Here is a 17,808-nt window from a genome sequence, read left to right as displayed (position 1 = left end):
CCTTTTTAAAAAATAAATAAAGGTACCGTGTGATACTTGGTATTATTAGTAGTAAATATTTACTCCCTTCCACATTCCATCATGGGCCTTCACTTTCCTCCCCCATTGATGTTGGGTTGCTTTGGCCACTGAAATGTTTGTGGACATGAAAAACATTGTGCTTTCCTCAATTTAGCTTCAATCTTGTGCACTGGTCACCTGCCATGGGATACCCTGGGTAACTACTGTCTGGAGTCTAAAATAAAAAATATGGAGCAAATATAAGCTAAATTCACAGACCCTCCCAGCTGAGCTCAGCCTAACTCAGCTGAATCACAGTTGATCTGCAGACCTTTGAGCATGAGAATAAATGCTTGCTGTTTTAAGCCACTGAGTTTTGAGATGATTGTTACACAGCATTATTGTGAAAAAGCTGACTAATACAAGATGCAGTGTGGGTTCTCATGAGATATAACATGATGGTTAAGGTATGGTTTCTGAAATTTGGCACATCTTGGTTTGAATCTCACTTCTGTTATTTACTAGATGTGAAATGTCATGCAATTGACTTAACCTCTCTGAGACTCTGTTTTCTCATCTGCAAAATGAAGATAATCACCAACCTCATAGCACTGTTGTGTAGATCAAATGACCTAATACATATCAAGCAGCTAAGACAGTGCCTGGTACATACTGAGGAGCCAGTAAATGTTTGCTATTATTAACAATAATAATTATTATAATTTCTATAAAATAAATCTTACTTTCCTGTTAACTTACATTATAAAACTAGATATAAAGACTTATTTGGAATATTTGGTGAAGAAGGATGAAGAAGATAAGTGTTCTACCTCATGGCTGATAAGTTTATATGATATTAAAAAGGTACATTGTCTACCAAGCAAGTGTGTCTGTGTGTATAAAAGAGTTTTGAATTACTTGCAACAATTTCCCAAATCTGAGCTCCTTTTACAGACAGAATTTACATTTCCATGTCCCCGAGTCTAGGATATGAAGTGTGGTGTCGAGTACTAACAATCTATGTCTGACGCTACACTCTTCAGCACCCAGAACTGTTCCTAAGAGTTCACACCTAATAAATAGCACCTTGCTGTGGTTCCTTGCTTTCACGTACTTAACAAACACTTATTACATACTAGGTATTGCACTAGGTACTAGAAGTAGAGAGATAAACAGACATGGTCCTGTACTCATGGCCATCATACTTTAGCTACAGGTTGCAAATCTGTTTCACTCTGGTGTCGACTCAGGGATTTGGAGGGGCTGCTCAGAGCACTAGTTAAAAACAATTCTAGGCAGCACTTGATCTTAGTGGGGAAAAGAGTCATGGGTTTGGAAGGAGGGAACGGTTTCGAATGTCTGCTAATCCGGGTTTCGCTGGGGACAGACACATATACAACAAAATATAATTTAATGCAGTAAATGCTATTTGTGAGATAAGAACAAAGTGGCATCGCACACAGAGCAAGGAGTAATTAATTTTGCCAGGAGGGGAGTGGAGTAAGGAAAGGCTTAATTGAAGAGGTGAAATTGTAGCTGGGCTTTGGTGGATGACCAGGAATTTAGTAGATGATGAAGTGGGAAAAGATGGTTTCAGGCCAAGAGCACATCATGAGCAAAGGCACAGAGGTGTATTAGTACATGGGGTGTTGAGGGAACAGTGAGTAGTCCTGTTTGGTTAGAATGTGGGGTGTGGGGATGATGCTGGTAGGAATGAGTTACAGTAGGGGGTTGGGCCAGTCTGTACTGCTTTGTGTAAGCCATAGGAATCCCCGAAGGCTTTTCAGTTAGAGCATGATATGGCCAAATATGTGTCTTTAAATGGTTACTCAAGAAGAACTAGATTGGAGATAAAAAGAGAAAGAGACAAGCAGCAGAGAGGAGGCTATTGCAGTTATGCAGACAAGGGACCTGGGCATTTAAACTAGGGTGGTGTGGAGTGGGGGCCGAGAGAGAGGAAATAACATCATCAAATAGCACAAGGATGCTCTTCTCTCAAAAACGACCTAGTATTAGGGCTTCAATCAATATAAAGCAAGTTTAATGGTCTAATTTTTTCATAGCTCTTGTTCTAATGTTACTGTTTGAATATGTCATTAAATCACACATATAAAGGGAGCCAGATTTTAAAATTTATCCTTGAGTCAAGCCTGTAAAGTAGGTACTAAAATTTCCATTTTACAGAGGAGAAAACTGAGGCCCCGGGATTTAAAAAGCCCGCAATCAGTGATCTTAGACTACACATCTTCTAAATGTCAAAGCTAGCATTTGAACCCAGGGCAACTTGACTCCAGAGTCAATGTTCTTAATCACTACTCTATACCATGTGAACAATTAATTCTCCAGTGTTATGGTCCATTTCCACTAATTGTTATATCTCTCATATACCTCCTCTTTTCAGTCTGATATATCTTGACCCAGGAGACAAGCCAGTGAGTATCGGAGAAGTATTGAAGGCAGGAGGAGAGTACCTCTGAAATACTACGAATAATTTGGACTTGAAGTCAAAGAAAAACTATTGATTTTTTTTTTCCTGAGTACTTGAGAGATTTGTCAAGTAATCTCAAATCTCTTATTCTGTGGGAATCAATGCATTAATCAATCCACAGGCACTGTACCTAGCACTGTGCTGGGGGAATAAATCACCCTTGACTCAGTCCTCATTAGAAACACAGGGGAAAGAGCCCAGGACTGTGAGAGAGGAGACATAGTTGGGAGCCCTGGCTCTGCCATGAACCTGCCCTTGGCCTTGGACAAGTCACTTCACCTTTCCAGTCCTTCCTTTCACCATTGGAAATAGCCCCAATGATGGCAAATGTCCTTATCATTCCTACATTTTTGCACCCGCCTTACAGGATTAATTGAAGGAAAAATAAAAGAGCAGTTAGTATTGGACAGAAAATTGTGGTACTAAAACACACTAAATTGCACGACTGTTTTAGCAATCACTTGGCGTCTTCTGAAACAGCCTCCTAAATATGCAGGAAGAGTGTTTATCATTCCTACTCCTATGGAGCCTGACACTTCACCGAGAGAACAGGCTTTACAATGTCGCGCTTTCTCAAAAATTGCTGCATTTGAAATCTTGCGGGATATTTAAAACTTGTTTTTAGAGGACCTGAGGCACTTTGAGTTTCTCAGTGCTTTATCCTTCTTTCCTTTTCATCTTGCCTGGAGAATCCCCAGTGGTGATTTTTAAACATGGTTATGTACTTCATCGAGGTCTTTGGAGTTTGGAGAGGGCAGAGTTTCCTCTGAGGCAAAATATTTTGAACAGTGGCTGCATGGGCTCACTGTTTCCTGGAGCTAAAGACTGCAAATCGATTTCTGCAGCCCACTTCTTCCAGAAGGAGACGGTGGGGGTGAGTGGGAACACGAACTTGCTTTGTCCACCTAAACAGCGCCGTCAGATTTCTCAGTCATCCTCTTGGCTTTCGGAGGAACCGCAGGAGCAATTGTTGAGCCTCGCCAACAGTGAGATTCCGCTGCCTTCCAGCTCTAACAATCAAGAGACAAGTCTCCAGAGAGCACAGGCTCCAAGCAGTTATTAGAGATGATGGCATTACCGGAGCGCTGGGGCCGCCTGCCCTGCCCTACAAAATAAACGGTCCTCTTGCGGCTTCACACTATGCTTTACTCCCTATATTAGCACAGGAGCTGACAGATCGGGTGAGAAGCTGCAACCTGTATTTTGGAGGGCATAAGAGATGATTGTGCTCGTTCTAATTCCAGAGCTGATCTTTTTAGCAGACTATGATGGATGACTCTCCGCGGTGGTCAGCGCCTCCTGTATATATTTTAGGTGGAATGCTTTCTTTTGACACATACTTTACAGAGACATAAGTGTATCCTGTTTTAATTAATGGAAGAAATGATTCATTCACAAGTGGAAGGTTTAATTAAAGAAAGGATCAGCATGGGTCAGCCATGAATTGCAAAATATCTCTGATGTTTGTTATACTCTCCACCAACTCTGCATGCTGTCTGGAGTGGTACACGGCAGTAAAGGCAGGCCCTGGAAAGAAAGAAAATGAAGTTTAATTCATTCATTCATTCAACTAATATTAATTGAGCACCTACTGTGTTTTAGGTGCTGTGCTAGGCTCTGCAAATAAAATGGTGAACAATCAGACATGATTTTTTGCACTTATGCCAGGGACAATGCAGTTGGGGGCACAAGAAAACTGAGGAACAAACAAATAGAACACTATTATTAAAGATGGTAACATGTTTTCTGAAGGAAAAAATCGTTTTGGGCTCTTCTCCTTGCAGTGTTTGGGTATTGTTTTTTAAGAATTTTAATACCCCACTTTACAGTGGGTACATTTAACTTTGGAATATATCTCTGAAGCCAATCTGACCCAAGTCTGCTAGATGAAGTATCTTATTCTTAGAAACAGCAGAGTTATACATACTGAGTTACAAAATATGTAGCTTGTCACAGTAGCTCCTTCCTATGAGGAGAGAAACTTTATGCTTTAGAATCAGACAAACCTGGATTCAAATCCCGGCTTCTCAGCTTAATCGCTTTCTGGTCTATGATATTACTTTGTTTTTCTGACCTCAGTTTCCTCGTTTACAAGGAAGAATAACAATACATAAGGCATTGAGTCATGTGAAAAAATACATGAATAGTACCTAGGGCATAGCATTCTTATTAATCAGCATTAATATTTGTAATTTATCTTCTTACATTATTATTATTAGGAGTAATATTTTTCCCTCTCTTTTGCAACTTTCTTGATTCTACGTTTGTTCTGGTTGTTCATGATATTTTCTTATCCCCTCATTTGATGACAGAGGTCATAATTTTTAAAGCACTGGACCCAGTCTGATATATGCTTAGTGATCAATAAATAACTGTCGAATGAACGGATAAAATTCTCTCTCTTTTTGGAACTGGGTAGAGAATAAGCTGATAGTAAACAAAGTCTCTCAAAGGCTTCCCATAACACTTGGAATAAAGTCTATATTCCTTATCATGGCAAACAGGAACCAACCTGCCCTGACCTTTCCAGTCTCATCCAACACCATTTTCCCTCCTGTACTCAGCTTGAGCCACCAGCCTTGCCTGGAATGCCCTTCCTCTAGAACTGTGCATGGCTCACTCCTTCCAGGTCTTCAGCTCTCTGTTCAACTATTTTCTCTTCCTGGAGACCTTCTCTGACCACCTTGCCTATTCACTTTCTATCTCCTCACCCTGCTTTATTTTTTCTCAAAGCATTATCACTGTCAGAAATTACATGATATATTTCAGAGTTTACGAATTTGTTGTCTATCTCCCCCACTTAGCACATGTGAACTCCTGAGAGCAGGAACCTAGACTGCTGGTGTCCAGCCATAAGTCACCATGATACTGAATGAATCAAACAAATGAAATATCTCTTTTCATTTTTGTAGGGAAATATATATATATATATATATATATATATATATATATATATATATATACTATCCAAATAGTTTCTATAGTACAGTACTCTACAAAACATAAGAAATCTTTCCCCCCAAATTTTTGCTTGCAGCACTGAATTTAATTTTTCACCACAGAATGACAGGAAGAGGGAAAATCAACTATTCTAGTGGTATGGAAAATGAAGACACAGCCAATAGGAGGTCTCCCAAAGCCCCAATTTTAATAGGATTCCTACACATTTTACTTTCTCACTGTGAGTCTGGCCCTCCTTGTAAGTTGCTTCCTTTGTGCTTAAAAAAGTAGTTACTCCTGTTCTCAAAGCCAGCAAACATAGATTTTCTTTAGTTTTCACATGATCTGGCTCAAAACAGCAGGAAACTTGAATGTTTCGTTTGGCGTCTTTCACTGTCTGAGAACAGAACTGCAAACAAGAGAGGAGTCTCCTCTTGCCCAGGTGGTCCTAGCACTGGAGAGGACAGGCCAGAACCGTGTCCTCCACCATGTGGTCCAGGGACTGGAGGGAAGGTGAGGACCCTGGAGGCGTCCCTCAGAGGGCAGGCCAGAGCCTGGGTGTGTGAGCGTGGTGTTGCATGGTATGAGGGCTTTGCTGGCCTCGCCTGTCTCTCCAAAGAGCCAAACAATGCCGGCTGTTCCTGGCAAGGCCGAGCCTGGCTTACTCAGATTCGTGTTTTAGGAGAGGTGCTTTGGGGTAACTGAACAGGCTCCATTTCCACCATGAGCACATCAGCCCTGGTTTCCGCTGTGCAAAAACAAAATTCTCAAAAATGTTACCGTATCAAATCGATGTGGCTTTTGTTTTATAAACAACTTTTTTTTTTAGTCTGTGGAAACTGTAATAAAGACCAACACCATATCCAGTTGTTTTCCAGAGAACCGACCCCACTTGGGAGACTTTCTTTCAGCATGAGGGGCTGCTCTTTTTTTTCTAGCAGATATTCCTAAAATTTGACTCCGTGTGGTCAAGGAGTGGATAGCACAAGGAGTGGCATAGCAGTGGATCCTCAGCACCTCAGCTTGGAACCGTGGGCTTCTTTCTGCTTCTGGAAGAGGGCTTCAGAGCCACTAATGGAGCACTGATGGGAGACAGACAGTCAAGGAAGTGATCTCACAGAGGAGCTCAGTTCTGCTGGAGAAGGGGAAGACTCCCTCGTGAAGGAGGCCATGAATTTGGGGCCCACACATCCCACAGGCAATGAGAACACTTCACGAAGGCTGTTATATTCCGAGATGCCTGGAAGACTCCCTGAAGCTCATTGCTTCCAAATGCCTTCCTTCTTTCAGTACAATTTCATTGAAGACAATTAAGATGAAAGCTTACAACAGGACGTCACTGATTTTCCAACACAAAACAGGCAAGGGTGATAATATTAATGGAACAAATACATTTTGGGAGAAAATTCTTATTATTTGCACACATTAAAATTCACAAAATAGAGTTGAGCACCAGAAACCTTTCCCTCGTGACTGACAAACCATGGGTTATCTGCAATAATCCACTGAGGACGGATCCCATCCAAAACCCACTCCAGTGGAGAATCGACAACTGAGGGAATGTGTGTAGTACATTTTCACTCCCAGATTTCATGAAGAAATGGTTAAAACTCAGCCCTTTTCAAATCTGGCTCTGTCACCTACTAGTCGTGCCTCAAATCCCACATCTATAAAATGGAGATAATAATATACTTATCTAAATGTTTTGTTATGAAAATTAAATGAGATAATCCGTGAAAGTCCTTGGCATAAGGTCTGACACTTGGTCAAGTGCTCAATAAATGTTATTTGTAAAAATAACTATTATAACAATTGTAATTTATGACATTATTATTAAAATTAACATTTGTTTGTAATGATTCCTATCCATTTTATTCTATATTTTCTTCCATTTTTCACTGCCTTTTGAATTCAGAATGTCTGGTAACCTGCATATTAAGTGGTAAAATACAAAATAACTGTTCCTCAACACGAATTTCTCTGAAAAATACTGTAGTTTATGCTACAGATTCCTGTAAGCATTTTTCTAATTTGAATAGCAAAATAACACTAAAATCAGCATGCTTTTCTATCTAGACTATAAGCCCCTTTTTAGCATCTTCTTTACTATTCTCTCTTCAGCTCCTAGCACATGGGGCTGCTCAAAATATGTTTGTTGAGTAGATAAATGTTCTTTAGTCATACAAGAGAAACAACAACAACAATAAAAACAACAACTGCTTGAGTGGCCTCTACTTCTCTTCCATCTAACACTTTTCCAACAAAGAAATTTCCCTGGTTAGTATGGAAGTTCTAAGATAGAGGTGATCATGGGCAAAGGAAACTCTGTTCTTGTATTTCACTCTTCCTGGTGGTCTGTGTTAAAAATAAGGTCACTCCGAAGTGACAGAGTGGCATGGACATATATGCACTACCAAATGTAAAATAGATAGTGGGAAGCAGCCACATAGCACAGGGAGATCAGCTCAGTGCTTTGTGACCACTTAAAGGGATGGGATAGGGAGGGTGGGAGGGAGACGCAAGAGGGAGGAAATATGGGGATATATGTATATGTAGAGCTGATTCACTTTGCTATACAGCAGAAACTAACACACCATTGTAAAGCAATTATACTCCAATAAGGTCACTCTTAGGAAAAAGCTATCTGATTGCCTAGTGCCCCTCCTTTGATATGTCATTTGAAGTACGGACATTATTTTCATAGTGTCTTTCTTAAATTAGGGTTGGAATTCTTTTCTCAGCATCATCCTTTTCTTTTCATCCATTCTAGGAAAGAGCTGTCATTGTCTCATGTCCCCAGTAATTGGATAAGTGATTCTTCCTAACCTTGAAACAACTAAGTAGAAAGTATACCCAGTGACCTTAAAATGGACAGCCCTTGCCTTTTCTAATTGGCATGTGTATTCTAGGACTCTTTGAACAATACTTTCAGTTCCTAAACCTTCTTAGAAAGGGGTGTGTGTGTGAGTTGTTGAAAGATGGGGAGTTGGTGATAGAGGGATCCACCTCCTTCATTTCTAGCTAAGTGACGGGGCTTCCACTTGGCCGCATGGAGAGAGCAACATGTTGGCACATATAACTATGGCCTGAATGCTGACTTCCACTGGGAAATCTAGAAGCTGAGAAACAGAATGACTGGCCACTTTGATGGTGGAATCAGGAGAGGGCTGCTGAGCTGGGGAAAGTCCTGCACACCCTTAATTTGATGAGACAAGGGATGAGTATTTCCCATGGACCAGATGTGGGAAATGCTGAAGAGAGAGCTAAGCTCCAGACCTTTTAAGATCTGTCCAGTTGAACCTCCCGGGAGAAGGGACTCCAGCAAGTGTGAGTCCATGGAGAATGGCCCCTCTTGAGCCAGGGTCTGCAGATAGGAGAAACATCAAGCCAAAGGAAAATGTGCATTGAAGTTGCAGTTGGAAGGCCCAAATGGGAACTTCCAGAAAAGCCCTGGAAAACAATCCACTGGAGAAAGGGGTAGCTTTAAACATTTGTCAGACCCAAGAGCATGAGGCCAGCCTATGATAGAACCAACTCAAATAAGGGTTTTCTTGACCATTATCTCTTCTTCCCTCCCTTGCTAACAGACCATAAGAGTCAGAAATTGGAGAGCAGGCTGGGGGTTAGGGAAAGGGAGAGCCAGGAGGAAGAAAAATGCAAGGCTTCACAGACCCTATACCCCCTTGCTCAGTATGACATATTTCATTTTTTGTTGGAACATGATCTGATTTACATTTTAGAAAAATTATTCTGGCTACCTTGTGGAGAAATGACAGAGAGACAATAGAGAAAACACAAAGACCAGATGCAGGCCTATTTCACTTGTCTGCAGGAGGCATAAGAATGACTTGGACCAGGGTAACCAAGTGGAAGTGTTGAGAAGTGATCGAATTCAGAACACATTTTGAAGCTGGCAAGGACTTGATGCCTGTGAGGAAAAGAGAAGAGTTTTCTCTGACTACAACGTTTTTGACCTGAGCAATTCTTTGAGTGAATGAATCCATTACTGAGTGAATGAATGAATTGGGAGTCATTAAAGAGTTTTCAAGTAATCAGGTCAGATTTATATTTCAGAAACCTCACTCTAGTGAGGTTTAGTGAAGGATGGATTGGGGACTGAAAGCCAGGTGACTAATTGGAAGGCTATTGCAATAGTCCAGGGGAAAGACATTGAGGTTCTGAGCTCAATGTCTAGGTAGTAGGTATGGAAAGGAAGGGATAGATCAGAGAAATATTTGGGATATTAAATTATTAAAGTGTGGTGATATGATAATTGTGAAGGAGGAGAAACATAATGGCTACCAGATGCCTGGGTGAATAATAGTTCTACCCTAATGATGAAGAACATGGAAGAAAAAGGTGTAAAGGAAGAAAAGAGAGGATAGATGTTATGATGGTTAATTTTATTTGTCAACTTGATTGGGCTAAAGGATGTCCAGATAGCTGGTAAAACATTATTTCTGGGTGTTTCTGAGGGTGTTTCAGAAGAGACTAGCATTTGAATCCATAGACTGAGTAAAGAAAGGTTGCCCTCACCAAAGAGGACGGGCATCATCCAATCTTTTGAAGGCCTGAATAGAACAAAAAGGTTGAGGAAGGGTGAATTTTCCCTCTGCTTGAGCTGGGACATCCATCTTCTGCTGCCCTCAGACATCAGTGCTCTGGGTTCTCGGGCTTTTGGACTCAGACTGGGACTTACACCTTTGGCTCCCCTGGTTCTCAGCCTTTGGGTTTGGCTGGAACTCCACCACTGGTTTTTCTGGACCTCCAGCTTGCAGACAGCAGATCATGGGACTTCTTAGCTTCTATAATGAAATGAGCTGATCCTTCATAATAAATCTCTTTCTATATTTATGTGTATGTGTGTGTGTATGTGTATATATATATGAGTTACTCTGTCTCATGCTGGAATAACACTAACAGATCATACACACTCTAGAGCTCCCTGTGGAATTGGCTGAGGTTTTGTCAGGCCTGCCATCACAGTTGGACTTCTCTCTCTGCCCAATCCTGCTTCCTCACCTGCCTGCCACCGGTGTTGATCCCTAATAAACATCCTGCATGTCAATCTCCATCTCACTCTCTGCTTCAAGAGAATCCAACCTGTGACAGTTGACACCAGGAGTGGTCCAAAAGAGTAGGTGATTTTTGGGGTTTGGGAGCTGAATCACTTACTGGCTGACTGGCAAGAAGGACTCCACCACTGGTGGTAGGTAGGAGACAGACAGACTCTGGCAGTGGGTGTTGACCCTGTTGTTCACAAGCTCCTGGATTGTGAATTGAAACGATGTATCAGAGGAGGGGATGGTATTAGCTGGTGTAATGCATTAGGCATTTGAGACGTATGGGGTAATTACTAATTATTAGGACAATGGGATTGGATACTTCTTGCTAACTGTAATTGATACACTGGAAAAAGATAATGAAAAGCAATGAGAGATAAACAAGCAATTGCAAAACCAACTGTGAAAGCCAGAGGGGCTCCCTGGTAATATGATGAGGCTCTCATTTGCTACAGTAGGAGGACAGAGAAAGATGAGGCTTAGGCCCAGGACTTCATAGTCAAAGTGGCTGAATTCTAGAAAAGGTTAAATTACCAACCAAAGCATACATGTTATGCAGGGTTAGGGCCCTGGTTGGAAAAAAATTAAAACCTCACACTTGGGATTGTCTGACTGAATGCCCCTTCAAATTTTGAACTCCTAGACTCATCTGAACTCTCTCCGTCTTGAGAAATGGCCCACTGTCCCTAGTAAGAATGAGAACTCCCCCATGCTTGAAGACAGTACAGAGAATTCTGCCCTGCAAGACAATAAGTGCCCCCTCAGGACGTTTGCCCACCTCCCCTTCTTGCCAGTAGGCCTATAACTAGGATTGGGTCACAGCAATGCAGCTGGAGATGTACTAGGTCTCATAAAGAAAGGAAGCAACTCTTCCCCAAAGGTGCAACAAGACATAACCGATATGTACAGCAGAAGCTGTGGAGTAGGTGTGGAGCTAGATTCTGAGGGTGCATGATCAAGGGGACTGGAACATAATATTGGATAAGGTTGAGTTTACTGATTCGGAAGCACTCTGCTAAAATACAAGATATAATACACTGACGAGGACTCCAAGAGATGATACAAACTCACTTCTAGGACAGCTCCTAAAAGTATTGGAAAAAGCAATGGGCCCCATTAACTGAAATCAAAATGTCAGAATTGCTATTCCAGATGGTTGAGAAAGTTGTTTAAAAGGTTCACAGAAGTAGGCATGCTGGAATGGATATACTTAATAAGGCTAGAAGACTCACCAAATGGTTGTGCTCCATGAGAAGGCCAAGAAGATACACGATTTACCAAGACCAGAAAGAATGTTCTGGTGAGAATGTCAGAATGCCTCAAAGACACAAGTGTGACCTTATTACCCACTGCTTAAAAACTCTTTAGTGACTTCCCATTCTATTGGGCATCATGGAAATGTTCCAGAGCCTTGTCCAGTAGGCTAAGTCTCTCAGTGGGAGAGGCCAGTTCAGAAATAGACTCACATAGCAATGGGCATATGGGATCCCCAAAGCAGTAGAGGTTAGGTGGTGGTGCTTAACTGCTTGAAGTCGAGTGGACACAATTATAATGAGACCATAGTTAGAGCAGTGGCCAAGAGGGCTTGACCTGCAGAGATTTATTAGCATGCTTAATAGAATATGGTATCCCTCAAGGCAAAAGAGACGGACAGCCAAAAAGTGTCTTAATCAGATTTTACCTCCAAAGAAATTAAGGATAGATGATCAGGGGGCTGAAGGCAGTTACCCTCATTTTAAAAAGGCACAGTATCTTGTCTAGTTTCTGGACTTGAATCTATTTTCAGACCCAGACTCACTAATTCAACAGGAGGTGAGGTCTCCAGGAGGAAGAACCCTGTAACACCCCAGCAAATGGTAATGATTTCCCTGGTCCTTCTCCAAAAGGAATAATGGCCATGTAGGACCTAATTACACACTGAGGAAAAGGAAATATCCAAACATTTCAAGGACTATCGGACACAGTATGAATAATCAGAGATCTGAATCATCATCATGGAGCCTCTCTTAGAGTAGGGGACTATAGGTGCCAAGTAATAGATGGAATCCTGGCTAAAGTCCAGTTTACTCTGAGTTCACTGGGTCCATGACCCACCAGTGGCCACTTCCCCTGTCCCTGAATTTATAATTAGATTTGATATACTTGGTGCCACTCCCATATTGGGTCCTTGATCTATAGGATAAAAGCTACCGTAGTGGGTAAAGTCAAGGTCTCTGAAAATGTCCTACCCGCACCCCATCCAAAAGAGTAAATCAGAAAAAATATCACGTTCCAGAGGGATGGCAAAAATTAGTTGAGTAATCTATTGTCATCATCTAGGAGCCATCTGGTCTCTGCAAGGAGAGAGTGGGGAATTAAATGAAAATATGGTGGGACCTGCATGAGGAGGCTACCAAGCCAAGTGAGAAGTAGTGGCAAGAGAGGAGGGAGGAAACCAGGAGCCATGAAAACCAAGGGATGAAAGCATCAATACCAGCAGAGAAATATAGTAAGGTCTGAAGGTGTCCACTGAAACTGGTAAATAATATATCACTAATGACCTTAGAAATAGGAATTCTAGCCAAATCAGTCATTTAACAAACATTCATTGCATATGTTACCTACTGCTAATAGGTGGTTGAAATAGATATGATCCCTTAACCCATGAAAATGTATAGTCTAGTGCAGGGGTCCCAAACCCCTGGGCCGCAGACTGGTACCAGTCTGCAGCCTGTCACACAGCAGGAGGTGAGCGGCAGGCAGGCGAGCAAAGCTTCATGTACAGCTCCCCATTTCTCCCCATTGCTCGCATTACCACCTGAACCATCTCTCCCCTGCCCCCTTCATGGAAAAATTGTCTTCCATGTAACAGTCCCTGGTGCCAAAATGGTTGGGGACCGCTGGTCTAGTGGATAGTGGTGAAAGCCAAATTTGTGTGGAATAAAAGGAAAGGAAATAAAGTCAGTAAGTGTGTATTACTTAAGGTTTGGAGATAATAGAAGTATAAAAATATATGGACACTTAGAGCTACAAGTCCACACCCAGCTCCATAAGCACATATTCATGAAGCCCAAAAAGAACCCCTTGGCTCATTCCTAGTTGGTTTCCGTGTGAGAGGGGCCAGCTTACCTACCCTCAAGCATCTTGATTCTGAGAAGCTGATTCTTGAGCCAAGATACAAAGGATTAAGTGTGAAGTGTTCAGGGGGCTGCGGGGCTGAAGGGGGAGTGTTTCCCTCTTCCAGTTACTTTAGTTGGGAGGGAAGAGAAAATTCTGTGGCATTTATGCCTGATACCTGCAACTTTCTTGATGAGATAGAAGCCAGAACCATCTTAATGGCTGGGTGTGGGCTTCACTGTATCTGGGCAGACAGGTCTGGGTTGGCTGTATTCAACCAAAGTAACCACAGGTTTCTTCTCAGCCTAAATGGAAACCAAGCTAGGTATTTCAAAGAGAGGGGACTTAAGACAGAGAATTGGTTACAAAGATGATGGAAAGTTGCGAGGGCAAAAATGGCAAGCAGAGGTAACCCAAATATTTGTAACTACGGAAAGCAGCTATGAGTCAAAGGCTATGGGAACAAAAGAGAAGAGAGAGGGCCTAGAAGAGGTCAGAAGAGGCCCCCACATACATGCTGGTGCTCAGAACTCGGGGAGGGTGTGGCTGGCTGGTGCAGGTACTTTTAAGAGGGAACAAGGCAACTGGTTTGGGGAGTGCCAAATGAAGCTGGGAACTGAAACCATAGCAATACTTTGCTGCTGTTTTTCCTGTAGTGACACCAACACTAGAAATAGAAAAAGTTCTTCTACTTCCTTCCATCTTCCAATGTCCCTCCAGTTCTCCCCACTGACATTCCATCAGCTAATAGGAAGCCACCTGGCAAAAGTTTCTCAGAAGCATAGTTTGCAGACGCTGACCCCAGCATCACAGAGCAGAACAAAGAGGAGTGGTTTTGGAGCTGAGCAACAAGAAGTAAACACCACGACCATACCAGAGAAAATGGGTGACTGGAGGGCCTGACCCTTCTGGCTTAAACAAAGAGACTGGTGCACTAGAAGGCCAGTACATGTAGATGCTTGTACAGCCAGCAGGTACGAGGTATGACCAGGCATTTCTCTTCCTCTTTGTTGGCTGGTACTGGCAGTTGCCAAGATGCCACAGAGCCTGATTACAGTGAGAATATAGCATTGGCAAGGGTACTGAGCACGTCTGGCTGGTGCCACTTGTGGTCCCAGAACCTACATCCTCTGTGCAAAGGAGTTCAGGTAGACCACCACAGTCTCTTCCTCATGGTTAGGATTTTCCTAGGTAGAAAAGCATTAGAAGAGCTTTCTAGGGCAGCCAGACCACATGAACAAAATTTAGAGGAGAATAAATTATACAGCATGTTTGAAAGATAGTCAAAGCCTCTCCTCCTTTTTAACTTTCCTTTACAAGATGGGAAGGAGACTTTAAAAATATTTTTTAATCTATAGTTTTCTTATGTAGCAGAGGTAGCTAATTAGAAAATACAATGTGAAAAATATCCCATTCTCAATAACAGTTGAAATTATAAATACTTAGGAATAAATTTATGAAATGTGCATAACTTGTTTATGGAGGAAAACTTTGAAAATTTAAAGGACCAAAAATAACACTGGAATATGTGGAGAGATACAGTCTATTGGAAGTTTAAATATTATTAAAATATAAACTATTCTCCAACTTATCTAGATGTTTAGTAAAGTTATCCCCAAAAAAGTACTTGACACATGCTTAAACATCCTGAAAATTAATCATTCTCATGCAAGTTGATGATGTTTGTACTCATATAATTTGATGAGAACATGAGTTGATAAAATTATTCTAGAAACAACTTGGCTGTGTGAATCAAGGATTCTTTTAACTATCTATATATTTTGATCCAGAATTTTAGTCTAAAAATTTATCTAAAGAAATAATCAGACATGCTGATAAAATTTGCCTCCAAGTATGTTCATTATAAGATATTCATAATTTACAAAAACTAAAAACACCCTACAGATCTAGCTACAAGAGAATGTTAAGTAAACTATATACTCAATAGATATTTATACAGAAAATTAAAAAGTATTATCCATGAGTATTCAAAGATTGGGGGAAAGTTTAGGATAAATGTTAAGTGAGAAGAACATAATTCAACATTTTATATAATGAGATTCATGTGTGCACATATGTGTGTGTATATGCATACATATGCTTCTACATACATAGACAAAATTTGGAAAGAAATTCACCAAACAGTTATCAATGGTTAATCCTGGGTGATAAAATTATATGAAACTTTTACTTTACTCTTTATATATTTTTGTTTTAATTTTACCATGAAAACATTTAATAAGAAAAATGAAATCATTTCAAAAAGAGGGAGAGATATTTGACTTCCTCCAATTTTTCTTTCAAAAATTCAATAAGTTCTTAAGTGCCAATATGTGCCAGGCACTTTTTCACAGTGCCATTTGGAGGTTAGACCACCTGGATAAGAGTTGAGTATCTAGATCAGAGAGTGGTAGGAAATGGGACTGGAAAGATGGGTTGGACCAGGTTGTTCATGGCCTTGTAGGTCAGACAGGTCAGAAAGCTTGGACTCCATCTTGCAAGTTTTGAAGTGTCTGAGGCGATCCTTATGAAGAAAAACTATAGGAGAGACCTTCAAGATGGCAGAGGAGTAAGACGTGGAGATCACCTTCCTCCCCACAAATACATCAGAAATACATCTACACGTGGAACAACTCCTACAGAACACCTACTGAACGCTGGCAGAAGACCTCAGACCTCCCAAAAGGCAAGAAACTCCCCACGTACCTGGGTAGGGCAAAAGAAAAAAGAATAAACAGAGACAAAAGGATAGGGACAGGACCTGCACCTCTGGGAGGGAGCTGGGAAGGAGGAAAAGTCTCCACACACTAGGAAACCCCTTCACTGGTGGAGATGAGGGGTGGGCTGAGGGGAACTTCAGAGCCAAGGAGGAGAGCGCAGCAACAGGGGTGCAGAGGGCAAAGCAGAGAGATTCCCACACAGAGGATCGGTGCCGACCAGAACTCACCAGCCTGAGAGGCTTGTCTACTCACCCATCGGGGTGGGTAGGGGCTGGGAGCTGAGGCTCCAGCTTCGGAGGTCAGATCCCAGGTAGAGGACCAGGGTTGGCTGAGTGAACACAGCCTGAAGGGGGCTAGTGTACCACAGCTAGCCGAGAGGGAGTCCAGGAAAAATTCTGAAACTGCCTAATAGGCAAGAGACCATTGTTTCAGGGTGTGCGAGGAGAGGAGATTCAGAGTACCACCTAAACGAGCTCCAGAGACGGGTGCGAGCCACGGCTATCAGCATGGACACCAGAGACGGGCATGAGATGCTAAGGCTGCTGCTGCCACCACCAAGAAGCCTGTGTGCGAGCACAGGTCACTATCCACACCTCCCCTCCCAGGAGCCTGTGCAGCCCACCACTGCCAGGGTCCCGTGATCCAGGGACAACTTCCCCAGGAGAACACACGGCACGCCTCAGGCTGGTGCAATGTCACACTGGCCTCTGCCACCGCAGGCTTGCCCTGCATTCTGTACCCCTCCCTCCCCCCAGCCTGAGTGAGGTAGAAACCCCGAATCAGCTGTTCCTTTAACCCCGTTCATTCTGGGCAAAGAACAGACGCCCTCAGGCGACCTACACACAGAAGCAGGATCAAATCAAAAGCTGAACCCCAGGACCTGTGTGAACAAAGAAAAGAAAGGGAAATTTTTCCCAGGAGCTTCAGGAGCAGTGGATTAAATCTCCACAATCAACTTGGTGTACCCTGCATCAATGGAATACCTGAAAAGACAACCAATCATCCCAAAATTGAGGCAGTGGACTTTGGGAGCAACTGTAGACTTGGGGTTTGCTTTCTGCATCTAATTTGTTTCTGGTTTTATGTTTATCTTTGTTTAGTATTTAGACCTTATTATCATAAACAGTTTATTGATTTGGTTGCTCTCTTCCTTTATATATATATATATATTTTTTTTTCCCTTTTTCTCTTTTTGTGAGTGTGTATGTGTATGCTTCTTTGTGTGATTTTGTCTGTATAGCTTAGCTTTTACCATTTGTCCTAGGGCTGTTTCTGTCTGTTTTTTTGTTTTGTTTTATTTTAGTATAGTTTTTAGCACTTGTTATCATTGGTGGATTTGTTTTTTGGTTTAGTTGCTCTCTTCTTTCTTTCCATCTTATTTTTTCTTTACTTTTTATTTTTAATTTATTTTATTTTTAATAATTTTCTTAATTTTTAATTTTAATAACTCTTTCTTCTTTCTTTCTTTCTTTCTTTCTTTCTTTCTTTCTTTCTTTCTTTC

At 41.7% G+C, this 17,808-nt stretch overlaps 1 protein-coding gene across 1 annotated transcript in view; it reads right to left on the bottom strand.

Annotated features, from left to right (window-relative positions):
* Positions 1-3,586: 3,586 nt before the first annotated feature.
* Positions 3,587-17,808, bottom strand: part of TM2D1 (TM2 domain containing 1) — a 141,983-nt gene continuing 127,761 nt past the window's right edge. Inside the window, exon 7 of the mRNA XM_029230178.1 lies at positions 3,587-4,015. Coding sequence (XP_029086011.1) covers positions 3,956-4,015 — 60 coding nt within the window. The 3' untranslated portion in view covers positions 3,587-3,955. The remainder of the gene's footprint in view (positions 4,016-17,808) is intronic.

This window comes from Monodon monoceros, unplaced genomic scaffold (assembly GCF_005190385.1).
Source record: "Monodon monoceros isolate NGI ecotype Baffin Bay Population unplaced genomic scaffold, NGI_Narwhal_1 Super_Scaffold_18, whole genome shotgun sequence".
Lineage (NCBI taxonomy): Eukaryota > Metazoa > Chordata > Mammalia > Artiodactyla > Monodontidae > Monodon > Monodon monoceros.
This window is presented reverse-complemented; position numbering and strand designations above follow the sequence as displayed.